Source organism: Panulirus ornatus, chromosome 38 (assembly GCF_036320965.1).
Source record: "Panulirus ornatus isolate Po-2019 chromosome 38, ASM3632096v1, whole genome shotgun sequence".
In the NCBI taxonomy this organism is placed as follows: domain Eukaryota; kingdom Metazoa; phylum Arthropoda; class Malacostraca; order Decapoda; family Palinuridae; genus Panulirus; species Panulirus ornatus.
In genome coordinates this window covers 8,273,782-8,296,998 of record NC_092261.1, presented here as the reverse complement: position 1 = coordinate 8,296,998, position 23,217 = coordinate 8,273,782, and the positions used below count along the sequence as shown (strand labels likewise).

At 46.9% G+C, this 23,217-nt stretch overlaps 1 protein-coding gene across 1 annotated transcript in view; it reads left to right on the top strand.

The window, feature by feature from the left end:
• The window catches only part of LOC139760948 (uncharacterized), a 225,301-nt gene that overhangs the window by 189,388 nt on the left and 12,696 nt on the right, over positions 1 to 23,217 (top strand). The window contains exons 3-4 of the mRNA XM_071684734.1: positions 22,141 to 22,206; positions 22,606 to 22,679. Coding sequence (XP_071540835.1) covers positions 22,141 to 22,206; positions 22,606 to 22,679 — 140 coding nt within the window. The remainder of the gene's footprint in view (positions 1 to 22,140; positions 22,207 to 22,605; positions 22,680 to 23,217) is intronic.

Sequence of the window (23,217 nt, the reverse complement as noted above, 5' to 3'; positions counted from 1 at the left end):
CCGCTCACCACCACACAAAGAAATTCAGGCAAAAAGTTGGGTCTTACGAAACGCATCTCTCACCTCAATTCTTTATTTCCCATTTTTCCCCTCATTATTCCCCATCTCCGTATTTTCTGTCCTTCCCTCCTCCTCTTACACTGCATCCCCTCCTTTCTCTCATCTTCCCCCGCCTTGTGTCTCCCATGGTCTCCCCTTCCCCTTCCTCTCCCCCGGCAGACCACATACCAGGGTATTATAGAGCTATACATAGCTAGTTAAGGATTCCCAGCTCCCGCTGAGGTGAAGGATCGACCCAATCACGTTGAGATTCACAGCCAACCACAGTCCCTCTGAATGAGGGCAGATTGGAAGTGTTTATCACCCAATTGCGTGTGGGTCTGAGGGACCTCGCCCCGAACAATGCCAGGTGAGAGGACCCGTCTGCAGTAGGAGGATAAACATGGCATACGGATTGATAAGGGAATTAATTATGGTATATAACAAGAAAGAGGTTTGGGTATCACGTTCAATTCACTCGAGGGAGTTCAGATTGGGATCTAAATAATGTATTTCTAATACTCGATGGGCGGGAGGGTGTAGATGTGCGTTTTTCTGGCCTGGATGTTCGTCACTCTGTTTGGTTTTGTACATCTGCCTCACCACAAGGACTCGGTCGCTCATGTCTCCAGTGTTAGTCCACGAGGACTTTGAGCAGGAAACACCGTTTGTCATCCTCTCTCTCTCTCTCTCTCTCTCTCTCTCTCTCTCTCTCTCTCTCTCTCTCTCTCTCTCTCTCTCTCTGTTCGAACAGAAATCGAACTGAAACGATCGTTTTTTTTTTTTTTTCACACAGGCGGCGCACACGACGGGAACTGATGTGATTCACATCAAAATGATAAATCTAGACACTAGACGACGTAACCTGGGGCGGAGGGTGGGATACACGACCTGTCCTGGGTAACGTGTCGTATGTGATCGTCCTGAAGTACAATTTGAGGGGTCCGTGATGATGGGGTGGGGGTCCGTGGTGTTGGGGGTCCGTGTTGACTCAGGTATGGGGTAGTGAAGAGGCCCATTCGCCGAGGCAGAGAGCTGTGGTAGTGGCCCTCTGGCACCGAGGTCAAAGGAGGTCATTTCCTTGGTTCCACACAATACCAAGTGCCACCCATGTCATGCCATGAGTCTGTTAGACGTCCCCATATGGTCCTTACCTCCTCTCAGTCCCATCCATGAGTCAGCCCATGGCTGGAAGCAGGGGATTAGTTGGTGGAGGGTGTAAGGGAGAAAGGTGGAGGGGGAGATGAGAGTCCCAGGTGACAGTATAGGGGAGAGAGAGAGAAAGCGAGAGAGAGAGAGAGAGAGGCGTGGAGGGAGGAGGTGGGGTGAGAGCCTGTCTTGTATGAATTATGGATGCCGACCGGGCTGGGGAGACTCCTGACTTGCATTACAGAGATTTGACTCGGTCACGGTGTGTATGATGCCGTGGTATATCCGGGTATACGGCCAGGGTTATACTCATGGGGTGTGTGGCGGGACAGCATACTCCCATGTGTATGGCCAGGGTTATAATCCTGTGGACGGACGGGGCTGGAAATGTTATGTGGTTTGTATTACCTGCATATCATTTGGCACTACTCATACTAGATGTTATATATATATATATATATATATATATATATATATATATATATATATATATATATATATATATATATATATTTTTTTTTTTTTTTTTTTTTTTTTCATACTATTCGCTATTTCCCGCGATAGCGAGGTAGCGTTAAGAACAGAGGACTGGGCCTTTGAGGGAATATCCTCACCTGGCCCTCTTCTCTGTTCCTTCTTTTGGAAAAAAAAAAAAAAAAAAAATATATATATATATATATATATATATATATATATATATATGTATATATATATATATATATATATATATATATATATATATATATATATATATATATATATATATATATATATATATGTATATATATATATTAGAAAGGATCACAGTTGAGCGCTTGATCAAGTATATTCCTATGAGTCCACGGGGAAATGAAGCACGATAAATTCCCTAGTGCACTTTCGTGTAATAATCACATCACCAGGGGAGATACAAGAAAGAAATATAACAGTCAGTTGATGTACAACGAAGAGACGTAACTGGGACGCCATTTGGTAAACAAGTGACTACCCGAATGTAGTCACTTGTTTACCCAATGGCGTCCCAGTCACTGTCTCCGTCAGGGTGCTCACGTCTTAGATCAAGTTGCCGTGCGTTTATCTTTGCACTTCGTCTTTTTCTTATCTCTTGGTCGGTGTCCCATATCCCTCCCGTGCCGCTCGATGGTCCCAGAACTGTCATCGTGCACGGTAGCCGCAACTCGTCTTCCCGAGGCGTTGTGCTCCGTGGATCCTGGGGCCGCCTAACGGGGCAGGGGTCACACGCGGCTGTCAGGGGTGGTTTATGAAGCTGTCATTACCCGGGACACCAAAGGTGTACAGGAAGTGCCACCTGTGGTGCCACACTGCACTTTGGTTGCGCCTGGCTTGGCGAGGGTAAGGTAGGGTCATTCCCCCCCATCTTTTATTCGAGCCATTGAGGCATCGGTCATATATATTGTTCCTGGTGTTGGTAGAGATTCCTGTTCTTACTGACGCCCATCCCATTCTTTATTCTTCATTATTCATCCACTTGTTATTCATCACCGACCTGTGATATTGCTCTGGCATTACATTTAGCCAGGGAACAGTCCTGCTGGCCTTTGGATGTGCTTAGAATCGCACAATTATCCTCATTTATGGGTAATTACTTCGTTTATTTCTGGTTATCTCTAAAGTGGTGTTTACGGGATGTTGCTGGTGAGAGATAAGTTCCATTTGTCACTGGCGTTTGGGGAGTGAGGAGTCTCCCTGAATAATGTATGTGGGTGCTGCTCGGGCCGTCCCTGGTTTATTATATCATGCCCTTTGTTGGCAGGGAGGCAGGCAGGAGGGAAGGGAGGGCAGGAGCGAAGGGAGGGCAGGAAGGGAGGGCAGAAGCGAAGCGTAAGTTTGAGGGGAGGGAAAGTAAAATGGTACATACGAGTACCTGCTACTAGATTTTTGCCACTAGTCAGGAGCCAGCACCTTCCTGTCGCTTAGTGTATCACAGAAGGTGGATGCGTGCGTCGATGGCAGCCAACATACAGCATCACACAGGCCTACAGGGTGTGACAACATGTAGCATCATTGAGTTAATAGGCTCAGAGATGGTCACAACGTACAGCATCATTTGGGTCACATAGGCCTATACAGATGATGGGAACACACAGCATCAGTGGTTCACATGACGGCGGACAGATACCAGTGTTAGCACCCCTTTAAACCCCATCTTCCCCCCCAGCCACCTTACCCAGAAACCACTCTCGCGTCCATAAACTGGTCATGGTACATGGCAGGGATTCCTCCCAACCCTGAGCCATTAACTACGATAATATTTTCTCCTACATTTACTCCAGAGCAACAATTTATTTCTTCTATTTCCCCCTTGGGTGTACACGTTTATCTCAACGTGCAGGTATGTTCCAGCTCGTTTCATTGTTTAGTATTTCCCGCGTCGCGGGTTAGTGGCAATAGCTGATGAAGATCGGTCTGATTTGCTCACATTTACTCTCTAACTGTCATGTACAATGCACGAACACCAGAGCACCCTTATCTACAGCCGAAACTCACATACCTTTCCTCAGTTATCCTGATCGCTTCATAAGCCGTGATTCACCCCACTGGCAGCACGTCGCCCCTGTGTACCACATCGCTCCAATGCGCTGTATCCCTTACACTCAAAGCAAATTTAACTCCATCCTTCCATCTCGTTGTCGGTTTCCTCTTTCGCCTTGTTCCCTCCACCTCTGACACACGTATCCTCTCGGTCCACCTCTCCACACTCATCCTCTCCATGTGTCCAAACCATTTCAGAGCACCCAGTTCAGGTCCTTCCTAAATACTCCTCTTACAACCACAACCGTCTCTTACCCTTGTCATTCAGTGTTCGATAAACCCTCCTCGCACCACATATTGGCATCAGGCAATTAATTTCGAACACATTCACCCCGTCCCGTACTTTACCATCCATGACCCACGCCTCTCATCCATACAACACCGTCGGGACTACTATGCCATCTAACAGACCCATCTTTGCCCCTCGTAGATAGTGACCTCTCTATTCACGTGCTTCTCAGTACGCCCAGGACCTCAGCAAACCCTAACCCACCCTGTGGCTTACTTCAGCTTCCATGGTTCCATTCGCTGCCGTGTCCACTCTTAAACCATTCCATTTCCATCACTCTTTTTCCGTTCGCAATCATGCTCCGACCCCTTAAAAGGGGCTATGTCATGATATAAGGATATGATTTTGATTGTATGATCCCAGGACTTCTTTTATGGGGCTCCTGCAGCTTTAAGGCTGCTCTACAATCAGTAGCAGGGGAAATGATGGATTCTTTTGAGTGAGATATTCTTCTGCTGTATTGTACTTGTTTACATCCGCTGACGATGATGCAAAATCACCTTGGGTGATTCCTCACTCGCGGTGTACCTACATGAGAGTAGCGTGAGGATGGGAGAGAATAAGGGCAGGGAAAGAGTGTTGGAAGTGTGACAGAATAGTGGGAGTGAGAGGGAGTTAGGAGGGAGAAGAGAATCAGTTTTTTTTTTCGGTGGAGAGAGAGGGTGAAAATGGTGTGAGGGAACGAAAAACGGTGTGTTTGGGCAGAGAATGCAGGAGAGAGAGAGAGAGAGAGAGAGAGAGAGAGAGAGAGAGAGAGAGAGAGAGAGAGAGAGAGAGAGAGAGTGTGAATGGTGTGGTTGAGAGGTTGCACCTTGAAGCGCCATATTAGTGAGGACGTTGTGATCTACATAGCGGAGAGAATCACAAAGTGTGGACGAAAAGAAACACAAATGGCGCCTTGATGACGAGTGATCTGGAACCTCTGGCCTTGTGAGCCTCTCACGAAAACCCGTTCGTGAACCCAACGAATGAGGAAAAATATATATATCACCTTAGGAAAAGTCAGACCCTCAGAGGAGTTCATTGTTCTGTGGTGGAGAGTAGGAGGAGGTGGAGGAGGAAGTGGAGGAACAGGTCGGCAGAGAGAGAGGGGCCAGTGAAGACCTCCGAATAGCCCAAGTGTGAGAAAGTTGTGCATGAGAGAGAGAGAGAGAGAGAGAGAGAGAGAGAGAGAGAGAGAGAGAGAGAGAGAGAGAGAGAGAGAGAGAGAGAGAGAGCAACGTAGGTGCACCCGTGGTTGTGAAGACCTTAGCGTAAGTGTGGACATCGATGTGAGGGAAGGTGGCTGTAGCAGGCCTCTGACGGCGAGGGGGAGTGAAAGCCATTAGTTGAGGACGGGGAGGAGGAAGCACACCTTGCCTGATGCATGACCCGCGTTGCCTGGTTCTGCCGTGTGTGCTGGGTCACTAGACAGGGGCGTACACACACTTACTCTGGGCCGATGATGCATAGGGCGTGCCTGTGTACAGGTGCACGGGAGTTAGTTTGAAAGAAATGCATATACGTGGCAGTGATGAGATACACAGGTGTAAGATAGAGGAGATGTGCGTTTGGTTTGGTGAGGTGTACGTGTGTATGCTCGGTGTGTGCAGGTGTATGAGGCGCGTGGAAAGATGTGCACATCTGGACTTAGCAGATACATATGGACGGTTATATATGGACCAGTTTTACAGATGCACACAGGTGTATGCTCGGGATACACGTGTTTGGAGATGAATTAGATGAATGAATATTCTTTGGTAGACTCAGGCAGTCCCCGCGTGTGCTGATTGGAGGGTGTTACATTATGGGGGATGCAGGTGTTTACAGCCCAGGGTGGGAAAGACCTGGATGACCCGAAACTGTCGAACGACCCGGGAATTCTTAGGTAACCCCTGTGGATGGATGCTGCGAATGACACAATAATTGCACCGTGCTGTGACCTGACACAGTTGGGACGCAATTAAGGATGCGAGAGCAGCCAGCTTTCTAATTCAGAGCCTCGGCATAGCTGTCCAGGATGGGGAAATGAAAGTTGTTTACCATGACGAGGTCAACACGGTGTCGTATAATGTTTTCCAGCCGACCCAAAAGAAGAGATGCGTTGTTGATAGTGATGTCTCCCTTCTCTCGTCTGTTACTTTTTCCCTCCCCTCTTTAGTTGCTTGTTCTTACACTCCTTGCCCTCCTGTCCCTCTCTCTCTCCCCAGCTCTGCCGCTCCCTGGGACACTGGACCGCCGGCAGGGGGGCCGTACACCGGGAGTAATAAAAAAAGCGAACAACAGAAGAAGCAATAATAACATGTGAGGGTGAGGGTGAGGGGTGGTCGGGTCTCCTGGCGGGGTGAGGGTATTGTCGTCGACGCCCCATTGACGCTGCTGTATTGCTGCTCATCCTAGTCGTCCTTGTTATCCCAGGACACTTGAGGAATTCCGTCCAGGCCACCTAAGAGTATTTCAGACTAACCGAGAGAGAGAGAGAGAGAGAGAGAGAGAGAGAGAGAGAGAGAGAGAGAGAGAGAGAGAGAGAGAGAGAGGATGTATAGCATTACGTAGAATGAACCACCGTATGAGTTATTTGGTGTCAAATGTCCTCTATGAGGCGAGACTTTTTTTTCATGCTTGAGCCAGCGCTTCATTGGCTGTCACGCTTCACTCCCTTGGCCAAAGTAGGTTACTGTCCTTTCCATCTGTCTCATCCAAACGTAAGGTGCTGGGCATTGAGTCCACAACCAGTACAACCTCCATCTCGCACATAACACTTTGACAGCGCGCAACTCACGCGACTATGGTTCTTCTTAAATCTTGATCATCCTGCGGTGAGGACTACGCGCTAGCCCAGCCTATTGGCAAAGCCTCGTCGTAGGAGTAAGCACACGCTGAGGGGGACGTTCTTTGACGAGACTGTACTCAGTTTCGTCAACTGACGATGTGTTTTATGCACATCGAAAGAGACAAACACTAATTATTGTAAGATGAGGAGGGAGTGATGCGGTCTGGGGAGGCGGCGGAGGCAGGGTACAGGGTTGGGTTTGGGATGGTGTTAGATTAGCCGTGTCTGCCCAGCCTTACAAAGGTCCATATACCTGTCTGTGCCGCCGTAAAGGGTTCCATGCCCCGAGACAACCCCGTCCTTTGGGTTCAAAGAGGTTCTTATGAGGATTACTTCGCAGCTATTTACTTTCCGTGATTCCCATATGAAGATATGTGTACCTATATCTGGTGATGTATGTTATCTCTCCCCCCGTTGATAATTCTCGCCTTAGAATTGAAAATAAATCAAGAAATTCAACGGACCCCGAATGGGCGTGACTAGCGCGGCTCTCCCTCCCTCACAGTCCCAGATGGAGGGGATCCTTGCCGGCCAGAGTTTTCATTCCTGGGTGATGACGTGTGGAGGTTGGTGGAGGCTGATGGGCTCCCCTGGTGGCAGGGTGTGGGGGCTGATGGTTCCTCCTGGTGGCAGGTTGTGGAAGCTTTTGGTCCCTCTGGTGGCAAGGTGTCGAAGCTTTTGGTCCCCCTGGTGGCAGGGTGTGGGGGTTGATTTATCCCCCTTGGTGGCAGGGTGTGGAGGCTGGTGTGTCTCCCCCACCCTCCCCCCCTTGTGAAAGGGTGTCGAAGCTGATGGAAGTGGACAGCCAGGCAAACACAGGCCCTGCACCTTTATTATTTCATTCTATTGACACAACTCCCGGGTTGGATGGCCGGGAGGTGCTGCCTTTTAGAGGGGAAGATAGTCCAGTGAGAGGGGAGGGAGTGGGATAGAGGAGAGGGAGAGGGAGAGGAGGGTGCAGAGTGGACGACGAGAGTGGGTGTTGGATGGTGGGGAGGGATAGGATCGTAATCCTGAGGGATAGAGGGAAGGACAGTTTGTTTGTCGCTGCGACACACAGACGACCAGACTGACAGACAGACTGACTGAGATACTTATCATAAAGTAGATCAGGCGAGCGTGAGGCACTGCTGTGGTAGATGATACTTCGTGTGAGAGGAAGAGGCGGTCTCTTAAGCCACTGGAGCGACTGGGACGAAGAAAAGCAGAATGATTCATACCATTGTTGACCATTGCGGTACGTTAGTTGTGGTGTATGACGGGTTGGTAGTGAGGCTGTAGATGACATGGGCGGGCATCTGTTGCTAAACTTGAACCCCTGAACACTACGCCACGACCCTAGAGGCACGACTCGACGACCCTCGGTTATCATCATAGCCTGGGCTGTTGTGACCCCTCCCTTCGGGGTCAGGTTAGTGGCCAGGCCACCAAACCGAAGGGTCGGGAGCGTGGTTGAAGGGATGAACCACAGAGTTATCCTGGACGGGACGCGAGGGTATCATAGACGTGTATGGAAGACGTGAAGGAAGTACACGGAAGAGGACGTGTCTGTTAGATGGCGTCGTTGGTACAGTGTCAAATAGGGAACTGATTGTTTTGAAAGCCCACCAAAATTGGTTTTTCGGGGAGCCTCCTATTTCACAGAATTCTGCAAGGTCTCTTGACACACGTCTGTCTTCTCCAAATGTCTGTGTCGCTCTCCTCCCATTACCCTGTCGCTTATCATCCCCATTTACCATTCCCCTCCTCCTCCAAGCTAATTCCTTTCCCTCATTTTTTTTTTTCATTTTTACTCCCCATTCTCCAGACCTCACTGCTGTCAGTGTCTCTCCTCTCCCATTCTCCTAGGTGTCTGTCGCTCCGCACACCCCACTCTCTCCCCAATTTCCAGCCCATTTCATGCTCCAGGGTAATCCCATCTCACTTCCCTGGAGCCAAGCCCAATCCCATTCCCTAGATCAGCCCAGCTTCATCCACACTGAAAATTCCATTATTACTCCAAACAAATCCGTTTTCTTTTTTTTTTTCTTTTTTTTCATAAAGTTTAATTTCGTCATGCGGCACCCCATGAATTTTTCATCACTAAATGAAACCTCCCCCACACCCCACACCACCCTGCTCTGAAACACACACACACACACACACACACACACACACACACACACACACACACACACACACACACCTGTGATGAGATTGTACCATTAGGCAAGGCTAGCGCGTAGAGCTCACCGTAGCAATTGATTTTTTAAGCTAAAATTAGACTTGTTTGAGTTAGGTGTTATCAGGTAGTATGTGTTAGATTGGGATAGTGTGTGTATATGTGTGTGTGTGTGTGTGTGTGTGTGTGTGTGTGTGTGTGTGTGTGTGTTTGTTCTGAGGAGTGAACACCAGTATCCCACGTGTCTATGTGACAGAGAAAGAAATGAACTGTAGCCTGGGGCACGGAGGAGGACTCGATAGCCACTGATAGTGTGAGGAATACCTGCAGAGTCACCCAAGTTCCCCGCCTGGGACCATGTTGCTGTCTTCCCTTGCCGCTTGACATGTGAACACGGGCTGCTGGCAGCATTCACTCCACGAACGCACATACACTACACAGTGTCTGTCTGTCTGTCTGTCTCTCTCTCTCTCTCTCTCTCTCTCTCTCTCTCTCTCTCTCTCTCTCTCTCTCTCTCTCTCTCTCTCTCTCTCTCTCTAATACCTTGCTTTACTAATTCTGTGGTCTCCCCTCCCCCCCTCCTCTCCCCATCCTTTTCCCCTCCTCCTTCAATTTCCCCCCTCCCCTCCTGCCTAATCTCCCCCACTCCTCCCTACTGCCCCTCACACACCGTGCCCTCCCCACACTCCATCTTCACCCATATCTCCCCCATTTCCTTCCTCCCACACATCCCCCCCCCCCCCAACAGTAGCGCTCACCGCTGTGAAACGAACCTTTAATGAAAAAATCATTGAATTAATGTGGCGGGCAAGGAAGGTATGATGCCCTGAGCATGATTGTGGAGGGAGAGAGGGGAGGATGATGATGATTATAGCCAGGTATGATGAGTGGGAAGTATGATGAAGAGGTATGATGATGATGATGAAGTTTCGGAGAGGTATGATGATTATGATGAGTCTGATGGAGTGTTATGATTAGAGTGGTGAAGAGGTATGATGAAATTTCGGAGAGGTCTGATGATGGAGACATATGATGATGATGAGAAATATAGATGGAGACGTATATGAGTATGAAGATGAGGATGGTGACCAGGAGGTATGATGAGGATGGGGAAGGATGATGAAAGAGTGTATCCATCTCTCTCTCTCTCTCTCTCTCTCTCTCTCTCTCTCTCTCTCTCTCTCTCTCTCTCTCTCTCTCTCTCTCTCTCTCTCTGTCTGTCTGTCTGTCTCTCTCTCTCTCTCTCTCTCTCTCTCTCTCTCTCTCTCTCTCTCTCTCTCTCTCTCTCTCTCCTCTCTCTCTCTCTCTCTCTCTCTCTCTCTCTCTCTCTCTCTCTCTCTCTCTCGCTGTGTTTATCAGTCTGTCTGTCTGTCTGTATGTAATCTAATTGTCAGTCTGTCTGTCTGTCTGTCTGTCTGTCTGTCTGTATGGGAAAGAGAGGAGAGGTGGAGAGAGGGGGGGGGGGGGCTGACACTGTTGTTGTTTACATGTGTCTATGTCTGTCTGTCTGTATGTATGTTAGTGGCGTCTTTGTTCCAGCTGTTCCGACAGTAAGAATTAGAGTCGTTCAGAGAGAGAGAGAGAGAGAGAGAGAGAGAGAGAGAGAGAGAGAGAGAGAGAGAGAGAGAGAGAGAGAGTTGACTGAGCCAGGCGCGCTGACGGACATAGACAGACGGGCTGAGACAAAGAATTGACGGGATATGTGGATGACCGATATACGGGAGGTAAGCATAGAGACAGGTAGTCGGAAAGACGGTCAGACAGACGGATAAAGAACCAGACAGACAGACCGACAGACACACAGACAGAGACAGATAGAGACGGACAGACACAGACAGACACTGACTGACAGACAGACACTGACAGACAGACAGACACTGACAGACAGACAGACACTGACAGACAGACAGACAGACAGAGAGGCACTGACAGATAGACAGACAGAGACAGATAGACAGACACTGACAGACAGACACAAGACAAACATGATGAAACGTTCGTCGTATGAGGTAGACTGGAGACTAATTACGAGAGGGAATATTCATACGACCATTTATCAAAACTTGGGTCAGGTACAAGGGGGCCCTAATTAACGTCGAGTCCCTAACTTGTATTAATTAGATATTCCTCCATAAGTTGTGCTGTTATGAAGGAGAGACACCGGCGCTGTGTGTGTGTGTGTGTGTGTGTGTGTGTGTGTGTGTGTGTGTGTGTGTGTGTGTGTGTGTGTGAGATGAGGCGGAAATGTCAGTTCAAGACGAAGCAGAAAGATGTAGTGGGGGGAGGGGGAGGGGGGGGGGAATGGAATACGGGGTGGGAGGGAGGTGTCGAGGAGCTGAGGTGATGAGCTGCGCATCTCTCTCTCTCTCTCTCTCTCTCTCTCTCTCTCTCTCTCTCTCTCTCTCTCTCTCTCTCTCTCTCTCTCTCTCTCTCTCTCTCTCCCTCCCACAGACACACTCGGGGCTGCCTCCTGCTGCCTCTCAGTTCGACGACCAACCATCACAGTCTCTCTCTATCCACCTGGCACAGAAACACATTTGACGGCACGGGACTCGCCCTCCACTCTCGCCCTGCGGCGAGCGCTACGCGTTAGCCCTGCTCTCCCCCTCCCCATGCCCCTCCCCCCCCTTTTTTTTTGAGTAGAATCTCGTCATGAGCTCAGCTCGTTACTCGCCATGAGCTCAGCTCGTTACTCGTCATGAGCTCAGCTCGTTACTCGCCATGAGCTCAGCTCGTTACTCGTCTTGAGCTCAGCTCGTTAAGGTCCCCATCCGTTAGCTGTTTTAAGTGATTAGTAATGACGTAAATGATGTTATAATTGGGTTGATTTTGTGACTATACGTGGAGCGAATATTTTGTGACTATACGTGGAGCGAATATTTTGTGACTATACGTGGAGCGAATATTTTGTATAACATGCAGAAAATACGTTGTAGACATTTGTTAACAAATATATTTTTTTTTGGGTGGGGGAGGAGGGAAAATTTTTTGCCTTGTTTATTTTTGTATGCATGTAATTTGTGCATTCATTTATTTAGCCGGCTCAATTAGTAGGATAAACACGACACACACACACACACACACACACACACACACACACACACACACAAAATACGTCTGTGATTTTCCATGGTGGGGAGTGGTGGGATGGAGGGTTGGGTGGTCGATAGATAGATAGATAGCCACCCATGGTACAAAAAAAGAGAAGTGCATTACCGTATTGGCCAGTCTATCGCCTGCGCCATAAAGCTGCATCCACTTATCGGCTAACCCTTTTATGCCGCTCGGTAAAAGTGCTTTTATGTGTCGGTCGTGGGGGAGGTGGGGAAGACGGTCGAGTGGACGTTATGACAATGTAGTATTGCCCGCTCCGATAACCACTGGCCAACAGTGCCGACCATACAACCCTTTACATTAGTCTAGGCTCGTATTGCACGAGACGTATAGCCGTCACCGAAACATATGTAGATATTCCTATGCGTCCACAGGGGAAATGAAACACAATAAGTTCACAAGTGCACTTTCGTGTAAGTCACATCATCAGGATATATATATATATATATATATATATATATATATATATATATATATATATATATATATATATATATATATATATATATATAGGGAATGTTTATTGTCTTTTTTTTGACCAGGTGTACATATAGAGTGTTTAGCCTCGCTGCACTAGATATTAGAGGCGAGTGTGTGTTTGCAATTCAGTGCCACAGGTTGGTGTGCCTGGCATTATGAATTCATGATGTGCACGGGCATCACGTACACACACACACACACACACACACACACACACACACACACACACACACACACACACTCGTGTCCACACAGACTCTTACAGCAGAGTTATGTAGAGAATATGAGAGAGAGAGAGAGAGAGAGAGAGAGAGAGAGAGAGAGAGAGAGAGAGAGAGAGAGAGAGAGATGCTCGAACGTGTTTGTGTTTGAGTATGTACGTGCCGGCTTGTGTACTGTCTGTGCGCGTTCATGTGCCCGTGGACGCCTCAGTGGGTGTGATTACTATTCCTGATTACCATTGTATTAAGGAGAGAGAGAGAGAGAGAGAGAGAGAGAGAGAGAGAGAGAGAGAGAGAGAGAGAGAGAGAGATGAGAATGAGAGGTGAAAAGAGTGGTGGTCGAGGATTTATACACCAACAGTTTCTTGCTCATCCTTGCTATCATGAGCGTCTGGCGCGGCTTCTCAAACTTTTGTTTTTTTCTGAAGAGACAGGAAAATGTTTTTCTTTTTTCCTTTATCGGCCCCAGCAGGTGTTTGTGGTATTTTGACGCTTAAGAATGACGTCCGCTACATCATTTCCATCATCAATTTTTACCTCTGTCATGCTTGTCTATGAGGGAATATTAGCGAATCAACGTTTTCTATACTGGTGGAGGAACTGAGTACAGGGTGTGAGGTGTTGGGTTGGTGGATGCAGGGAGTGGAGGGCGGGAGTGGAAGAAGTTGGTGTGGTGGAGTTCTGCTGGTTCTATAAAGTGGTTGGCTATACACCGTGTGTGGAACTCTTGACTGGGTCTTCCCAGTGTGCATCAGCGGCGTTGATAAAGTTGATGAATATACTACATAAGCTTTCAGGCTGACCGTTTTCGAAGGACGAAATGTGCTGGTGAGGGTTGTCCAGAAGTGTGTGTGTGTGTGTGTGTGTGTGTGTGTGTGTGTGTGTGAGCATTGAAGCTTGTCATATCGTGTGTCCCTTGTGGTGTCCTACGTTCTTATCTGTTTACCGTGGTATGTTTTACCGTAGTTGCGTTGAACGAACTCATAGAAGTTTTTTCCTTATATATTGAGTTCTTAGTTCTATGAGCCAATGTTTCCTGGGCATCACCCAGTGCATTACTGGAGAGCAAGCATTGGAAATAATCCATTTCAATGCCAGTATTTGAATGTTAAGGACAGTTTTCTAAACGACGGCATTTCTTTTATTTCCCTCCTCCCTTGTCTTTTCCATATCATTTATTGTATTAATTTCTTTTCTTTCTCATTCTCTCTGTTTTTTCCTCCTTCTTATTCCAGTATTTCTTCACTGATTTCTCTCTCTCTTGTCATTATTTCAACTTGTCACATTTCTTTCCTAACCTCCTTCCCTATGCTCTCCCTCCCACCCCTTTTAACTTTTATCCCTCTGTCTCCCCTCTCCCTCTCCTTCTCCCTCACCTCTCTCAAACTACCTGTCGCCTCTCCCTCTCTTCTCCACCTCCCATGTCCTCCTACCCTTCCCCCCACCTCACCCCTCACATGTGCCCGGGCTAGCGTCAGCTGCCCACTCACCGGCTGTGTTTACCCTCATCATGTGGTTGACACTCACAGCTGATTTTTGTTTACACTGACCACGTGTTAGGGGCGCCCCCCCCCCCCCGCGCACAGGTGATCACTTGACACCTGATACACCAAACCCTCACTCTTGATACAGAGTTTTCACCCTGTCCCTTCATCCCATTGTCCTCCTCTTGCTTTATATGTTATCGTATGTTTGCTTTATATAGTTATACTCCCTTGTATATTTGCTAGATAATGGTATGTTTCCTGAAGTTTCAGTTGGAGTATACTCTTCCTATATGATGATTATATATCCAGTTGATTGATACAGTCATGATGCTCTTTCTTCTTCTTCTTCTTCTTCTTCTTCTTCTTCTTCTTCTTCTAATAGTCACCTTTGTTCGTATATTTTTTTTTAGTTTTTTTTTTTTCTCTCGTGAAATTGTTTTCTGTCGTGCAAGGAACTGCCTCCTTCCTAGTCCCGTAAATCTGCTTTGGATCCTTGTTTACCTCCTCTTAGTTTCCTCAACATTCCTCCTCTGCCCCACCCTAGTGCTCGGCCATCTTCCATCCCTTTCGCTTCACCCGTTGCCTCTCACTTTGCCTCTCACTTTTCTGTCGTGTTTGTCCCGTTCCTCTTTTTTTGTCTTTCTGGTCATTCTTCCTCGGCTATCAGTTCCTCTCCTCCGATCACCCATCATCTGTTTCTCTCCTTAATTCTCTCCCCTCTGTATTTTCCGTGTGCTCGCTCCATAATTACCCTGACTCCCTTTTATCTTTTCATTCCGTATATTTCTTTTTTCCTTCCGCACCCACCATTCTTTTCACCTCTCATTCTCATCTCTCTCTCTCTCTCTCTCTCTCTCTCTCTCTCTCTCTCTCTCTCTCTCTCTCTCTCTCTCTCTCTCTCTCTCTCTCTCTCCTATCCCTGCCCTCCACTCCCTCCCTCCTTCCCTCAGGGTACCCTGCCGGTGTGTGATAAGGCCAGGAAGGAGGGATGAGTTCGGATCAGGCCTCGAGCCCCAACGCGTCCTTTATGAAAGTGACGCTGGCCACCAAATTAAAGACACACCTCACTTGTTCTCAATCGGGGAGTTGCCCTTCTTGTAAGGCGAGGGGGAGGAGGTCGCCTGGTGGGGCGCGTGTTTCCCCCGACGACCCCCCGAAAGGATTTTCCAGAGTCTGCGAGCCTCCCTGGAGCCTCCAGGATTTCCCGAGAAATGTCTGGATTTTCAGGGAAAGTCACCGGGTTTTCTTGGGTTCCAGGATTTTTCCAGATAGAGACTACTAGATTTTTTTTTTAGAAGAGTCTGTGTTTTTTCTTTTTTTTTCCCGTGGATTTCAAGCTTTCCTGTGAGTTGGCGAGTGCTCACGTAGACTCCTGCCCTCTCACTGTAGTCTTTGGATCCCTTGGTTTAATACCCGGACTCTGAAATGAGCTCCCCAATTCCCTAAGAGTTTTTACAGATACTCAAATTAAGCTCCTGGATCCTTCCCCCTCCAATAGTCTCGTGCATCCCCATGAAGACCTGCAGTGACTCACGGAATCTTAAGGAAGGTCCGGAGATCCAGGGAATCTCCAAGACTCTTCGTGCAGTCCACAGCCTCCCAGAAAGGCGCCCGCACTCCCCTCAAATCTGTGGAGGGCATCCATCGTCTCGTATATTTACACTCCAAAAAAAAAAATAATGCCTTTGGAGATGTCTTTTGTGTCCTTTGGCGACTCCACTCTAACTGGAGTTTCTCATAGACACTTTTTTTTTTGTTATTATTTGTTCTCTCATGTGGAGTTGTGTTGGAGGTGGTTGCTGAGTTGTGATTTGGTTGTGACTTGTGTATCGCTCTTCTGTTGTTGGTCTTTTTTTTCATTTGCAGGTTCTTGTGTAAGACGCTATCTTTTATATTACATTCTATTATAGTATTTTCTGCAGCCCCTTTTTGTTTCACGCACACACACACACACACACACACACACACACACACACACATGGAGGTATAGACGTATTCATAAGCCGAAAACGAAAGGCATGAAGCATAAAGGAAATTATTGCGAACAGAAGACAATGATTACCTGAAAGTACGAGGCAGCAGTTACGCCATGGACACATGTGAGGCGAGGATGAAGAACAAAGAAGGTAACAAAAGTAAACGGCAGGAGGACAAAGGGGGAGGGCACTTATCAAATGCAGTAGAAATAACGAGAGATAATTCTGATGTCCGCTCATGAGAAGGGAAGGCGAGGCAAAGACACAATCCCTACCGTTCTGAATCACACGTCTCCGGGTGGCGCAACGACCATTTCATCGCCTTGGTGTGGGCTGGAGGTGGCTGGCGGGTTGTTCCTCCCTTGTGACCTGGTGGCCTCCTCAGACCCGGGTTGTTCCTCCCTAGCTGTTTTAGAACATGATGACAGAGGATGGTAAATTTGAACTAAATCCCGAGCTGTTTGAGAACTTAGGGATTCTAGATATTAACTAAATCACTAGCTAGTTGAGCACATAGAGAAAAAGACTCGGAAATACGAACTAGTGATCACTAGTTTGTTGAGAACATAAGAGACAAATGACGGTAGAGCCAACAGATAGTGGTATTCAACTCCCTAAGTTGTTGAGGACGCGAACAATGGCATACGTAAGGATAGTAACAAAACCTGCAGATGGGTAGTCCTTGGTCTCCCGTACTGTAGCGTCTGAGAACTCCCCGGCTGTGGCTGGGTAATGGTGTGCCATGAGGCGGGAGTATCGGTCGACCAGTCCGTCGAGCGACTGGCCGTGACTCATGGCAGGTACCGCATCGTTCAGTTGCCTGTACGGAGGCCATTAGGTTTATCATCCAGTCGTTAGCAGTCAAGGAGTCCATATTCCCTCGCGAGGGAGGGGTCGGGGGTCGTAAGTCGGGGCGTCTGAGGGTTGTAATGACAAACATCATCTTAATAAAGCTTCGCGAGAGTGTCATTTTCGCCCGTGAGGTACGAGCGGTCGTTATGAAGAAGAAGAAGAAGAAGAAGAAGAAGAAGGAGAAGAAGAAGAAGAAGAAGGAGAAGGGATTCCACTTGTTGGTTTATCGCGATAGCGTTGCTGCCCCCGGGGGAGGTGGAAATTGTACGTTGATACGCCATGAGTTCGGGAGGTTATAGGATTATGAGAGGCTCGGGTTTTGAGTTGCTAGCTGCCAACTGCTAAAGCCGTTCGTCTGTGGCGTCTTAACATGCACGAGTCAGAGAGGGGGAACGAACGGGCCGGGCTTGGTGAGCAGGGGGGGACCAAGGGGCTTGGTGGGTCGAACCCAAGCCTTTGTTACAACGAGGAATACTGACGGCAAACTTCGAGGGGCCGCCTCCACTACTGCAGCGACGCCTACCCTTCGTCCTTAGTCTGGACTCTTGAGCACGACGGTACCGCGACCCTTGAGCACGACGGTACAACGACCCTTGAGCACGATGGTACAACGACCCTTGAGCACGACGGTACAACGACCCTTGAGCACGACGGTACAACGACCCTTGGGTATGAAACGCCTGGCGTTTGACCAGACAAAGGACAAAGCCCTTAGTAAGGGTCAGGCTATCATACTCAAGGGTCGGTGTACCGTCCTGCTCAAAGGTAGTTACCCTCGAATTCAAGGATCGTATAGTCGTGCTCGACGGTCGTACCGTCGTGGTCAAGGAGTTGATAAATATCTGGGAGATGGCATTTCTCGTATAGTTGATACACGTCTGTTGATAATGTTAGGGCAGACTAAATTTGCCCTGCGCGATAACACGTTACGTATTATGCACATTAGCGGTCTGTTGGGTAGTTACGTGCGAGCCAGGTGTAACTCAGGTCAGCCACAGTTAGCCAGTCACGTGCCAGACAGGTATAAATTAGGCCAGTCGCAGGTATGAGACAGAGGGAGCAATAATGGGGCGATTATTTATGTCCATAACTCCATAATGACAGTTATTATATTGACTTCAGTTATAGACCAAAAAAAAAAACCTTGTCAGGAGCAAAAAAAATCTAAGTCTGCTTTAAGAGGAAATGGAGAGCATTATTTCATTCCTTAGATACGGATTATACGTCGTTGTATCTAACTCGCCTCAGTGGTAACTGGACTGTGAGTCTGTTTATAGAACAGCGGTGTTCATCAACTCGCGGCTCTTGTACACGGGAGACCAGAGGACAAGAAAATGTAAAATGTACTTCCATATATCACGTATTGATGAGTACGCCTCATAGTGTCTGACACAGACACAACATGTAAACGAAAGTGTCATGTGATGCGCCGCTGCCGACGCAAGAGGAGGAGGAGGATAAACGTGGAAGAAGACGGATAAGAAGTGCAAGAATACTGCTAAACACGGTACGCAGATGCGAGAGGAGAATGTGTTGGGATTCTGCGATGGGAAATTCGAAGGGCTGAGTCGTGGGAAGATATGTGACGTAAAGGGTAGACCTTATAGAGAGCCAACAGACTAAAGAGTAAACAGAGAAGAGCGAGTGAAGAACTTACGTGGTAATGACAAATGAAGAGCTAGAATGCGGAGATGACAAGTGTTAAAACGACGTTGCCTGGTTATGTAATGAGCGGAGTGATGATCAGGATTCTTACAGCGAGACATGAGACCTGCCAGATCTAAACACACTCGCATTTAACAGAAGCCTAAGGCGGATGGACGAAAACAAAGTCCAGATGAACTCAGGACGCTACGTCGATTTCTTTTTTTTTTTTTTTTGTGTGTGTGTGTGGAAAATCTCGTCGTAGGTACTCGTAGATAGGCTCTCTCTCTCTCTCTCTCTCTCTCTCTCTCTCTCTCTCTCTCTCTCTCTCTCTCTCTCTCTCTCTCTCTCTCTGCATCCGACAAAAAAAAAGAAAAACCCTAGATTTATTGCCCTCCGTAAAATCAACACTGTGTTTATTGAGTTTCGGTGTTGATTGGGCGAGTGGTTGGGGAGGGAGGAGGGGGCTCACAGGAACTGGTTGGTGGCAGGGAGGGGAGGAAGGAGGGAGGTAGGGTTGTCCTAGGGAAAGTATTGGGTGGGGGGGAGGGTTTTGGTGTGGAGGAAGTGTAGGGAAAAGGTTAGTGGGAGAGACACATCTGTTGGTGGGTAGATGGAAGAGAACCTGTTTTGCGGGAAGTGTTGGAGATAAGAGAAGAAAAGAGAAGAGAGAGAGAGAGAGAGAGAGAGAGAGAGAGAGAGAGAGAGAGAGAGAGAGAGAGAGAGAGAGAGAGAGAGAGACAGCCGGGTTCCCGGGGTACGTGTGACCTGGTCAGCTGAATAACCAAGCCAACTCTTCCCCGTGTTTGTTGTGTCCCCTCCTTCTCCCCCTCCCCACCCTTCCCATCTCCCAGGCCTGGGGCACGCGTTGGCCTAGGGAGGGGAGTGTGGGGAGAAGGGGGGGGGGGGTCGTCCGCTTGGCCTGGAGCTCCAGTGGGTTAGGTCCAAGAACTGACACTAGAGGAGGTAGTGCTAGAGAGAGAGAGAGAGAGAGAGAGAGAGAGAGAGAGAGAGAGAGTGTGTGTGTGTCAGGAGGAAAAAGATGGGAAGCATAGAATTTCACTGATTCGAAGCCCATTTTCTATACATTCTCCCCCCCACTTCTTAAAACTCCTCTCGGCAGTTCCGTATTATCTGACGTGTATGATGATCCCACCAATCAACACGGTAAATATACTTGATATATCATCGTGCTCTGTGCGTCTGCTTATATAATCAATATAAGGTTCCTTGTTACATGCTGGAGATTATATGTTATGAAATCGGTGGAAAGCACAGTCTCAGCGAAGAACTTGTCACTACAGAGGAGTCCAACATTTCCCTGCTACTGGAAAGAGCGCAGCCTCGTGTTTCACATTCCACGTGGTTATCAACAAATACTAGATCACGTGCACAACTGTGAATTATTGTAATATATATATATATATATATATATATATATATATATATATATATATATATATATATATATATATATATATATATATGTGTGTGTGTGTGTGTGTGTGTGTGTGTGTGTGTGTGGACGGGGGACCCCGCGTGTAAATGAGCGTTTAAATGATTGCGGGTTGTTAAAAGTACAGGGCGGAGTACTGCAACACTAGTTCAACCACTTCTCGTGGGAGGGAGGGAGAGCCTTTGAGTAAACATACGTAGAAACTGACCAGATTCACTCAGATTTTTTCCCCCCCCGATTTTTCAGGTCATACTCAACAAACCCGATCGTGTATTATAAAGAAAGAAAAATCTATTTTGTATTTTTTCTTTGCGAAAGCTTAACTCGTAGTATTTGCAAAACAATCACAGTCGAATAGCTCTTCCCCTTGTTATGATGTGGAACAGGTCAGGACTATTCATGAAATTAACTGCATGAGACTTGCATAGCATTTGATTTATATGATATACAATCTGTGTTCATGTGTAACTTGGTTTCGTGGGAAGATTTCACTCTTGAGAATCTGAAATTTCCTCGAACAGTTCGAGAATGAGGATGACATGTTATGCGATTATAGAGTTTGACGTGACGTCACCGTTGCTGAACCCGAAGTTATTTTTACACATGAACATTTACGCGGTCCTTTCCTTTACCTGGTCTTTTGATTATTGTTTAAACTATTTAGAGATTATAGAATAATTAAGTTTATTTGTATAGTAATAGACAACAAAAACTTATGATTCAAATCAACATTTTAACGATTTCGGCAGGAAATCGTCAACTGTCGCCTTTTATACGCTGGGCAAACATGGACGTGTTGTCACACGCGCTTTTCGCTGTAGATTATTTTTTGTTCTGTGCCGAAATTGTGAACTTTTCAGTGCCTCTCAGGTTCACTGGTGATTCGTATTACCCTGGCGTTTTGATAGCGACGTCGTTCCCTAACGGTGAGTTGCAGCTTTCGGTATGAAGAGTGAAATTCGTTTAAAGGTCGTGCACTATACTGGGCAATCAACAAATGGTGTGGCGTATTATGTTTGATGGCCTGTTGTGTCAGGCTACACCCAGCTGGATGGCATATTCAGGGTGTTTAGATGATGTCATTATATTCTTAGAGAAGCGATTAAAAAGGTGGAATGATACTTTGATTACCTTGGTTTGTAAGGAAGAGGTTGTCACCCAAAGATGCTAAGTTAACCCACAGTGTTATGGAAGACGAACAGAAAATGGACGAACTTAAATGTGTGCATGGACCGTGCATGTAGTGGTAATAGCTAGTTAACATCATCACGAGCAGTGGACGAAGGCGTTCATGGTTTGCGATAGGTGGTTATGAAGTGGTGTTCACGCCCTTCTTGATCCCGGCTGTGGATAGGCCTATGTAAGAGCCATGTAACTGGCTAACGATTCACCATAGTGTGAATGATCCTCCTCTGGTTACCCGAAGCCTCTCCCATCATTCTGAGCCACTTAGAACTATTACTCTAAGAATGACGTCGGGAATGTTAATGTACCGTTATTGTAGTCAGTACGCTTACTTTTTTTTTTGTTAATTTTAGAAATATTATACTTATGTTTTATCTGGGTGCGTGACGAATGACTATATCTTTTGAACAATAGAGAAATAAGTGATGTACAAAAATGAAGGGAAACCTACCAAGAAAGCAAGAATTTTTTTACGTAAACGGCATTTTGACGAAAAGTGGTCATTTTTGTTTTAAAACATTCCCGCGTAGCAGTCCATCATCATCAGTGACAATCTTCGTTGAATATGTTGCTAAATGAACCTGCTTTGCGGGTCTCAAAAAAGAATATGAATTTCTCACTTAACGAAGTTACTGCCACGTAAATTTTACCAACCAGGATCATTTTGTGGTCAGCGGGATGCGTTTGGTCAGTCAGTAATTTCTTTTTCTTTTTCTTCACAGGTAATTCACCAGGGGAAGAGGCGCTGGAGGTCACACACACATGCGGGAACTACAGAGCTTTCACAGGTGGGTGTTTTACTACAGGTTGTGGCAAGAGATTGTTTGTATCATTTTTTATAAATAAAGAAATATATACATAAGCTTTTCTGCTGCTGTATATTAAGTGCGAGCTTTCTTTTCATGCTGAAACTTCTTTTAGTACTCTTGCTGCACCTTAGTAGACGTACAAAGATAAAGATATACAAAGGAATTCAAACAGCAGCAGACAGTTGGCTCCTTTCTAGGCTGTTAGTGAAGTGGGAAAGATCTGGCACAGGGGACTGATGTAGTAAGAGTACAGAAGCAAACAGACGACTTGAAATAGAAATACATATAAACTTGCGACTTAAGGAAGGAGCAGAAACCGTCATTCGTGGACTAATAACGACATTGTTTGAGCCAGTTGAGTTGCACATAATGTTTAAGGTCTTGTTGCTCCCACGGTACTTCTCCTGCCACGCTGATGTTTCTGATCCATTCCACTTCCTCAAGACAGCCAGGTAAGGACGCAAGTGGTCTGTGTGTTGCTGGATGGTTGTTGGTTTGGGGCCTTAGATATCTCAACCGCTAGGGTTATTAATCACATATCTTCATTCATGTGTGTTTAGCACATTATTATACATCATTTATTATTCACAGGCTAATGCTCATCAACTCATACGTTGATCACTGTGTATTACCCATATGTCTAGGTCTGTTTATTCTTTATCAAAAGAAGAAAACATTGTCGTTTAAGAAGAATTTCTCTGACCCGTAAGCAAACTAATTTTTTTTTGAGGTGTTTGTACGCGTGCGTACCGTATCTCTCCATAATGAAGTTCTATGAAATATAGGGGAAAGGTTTAGCTCGGTTCCTTATGAAAACGTAAAAGAATTCCTCGGACTTCCCTCCTCTCACCTCCCCTCCCGAAACGTGAAATCTTCCCCTGCTATGCAGCCGGCGTTTAAAGGTAGACTAACCTCAGACCACCAGAATTATGTGGAAAGTCTCTGCATCATAAATGCAGAAACAAGAGTCTTCTTTACGCACATAACAAG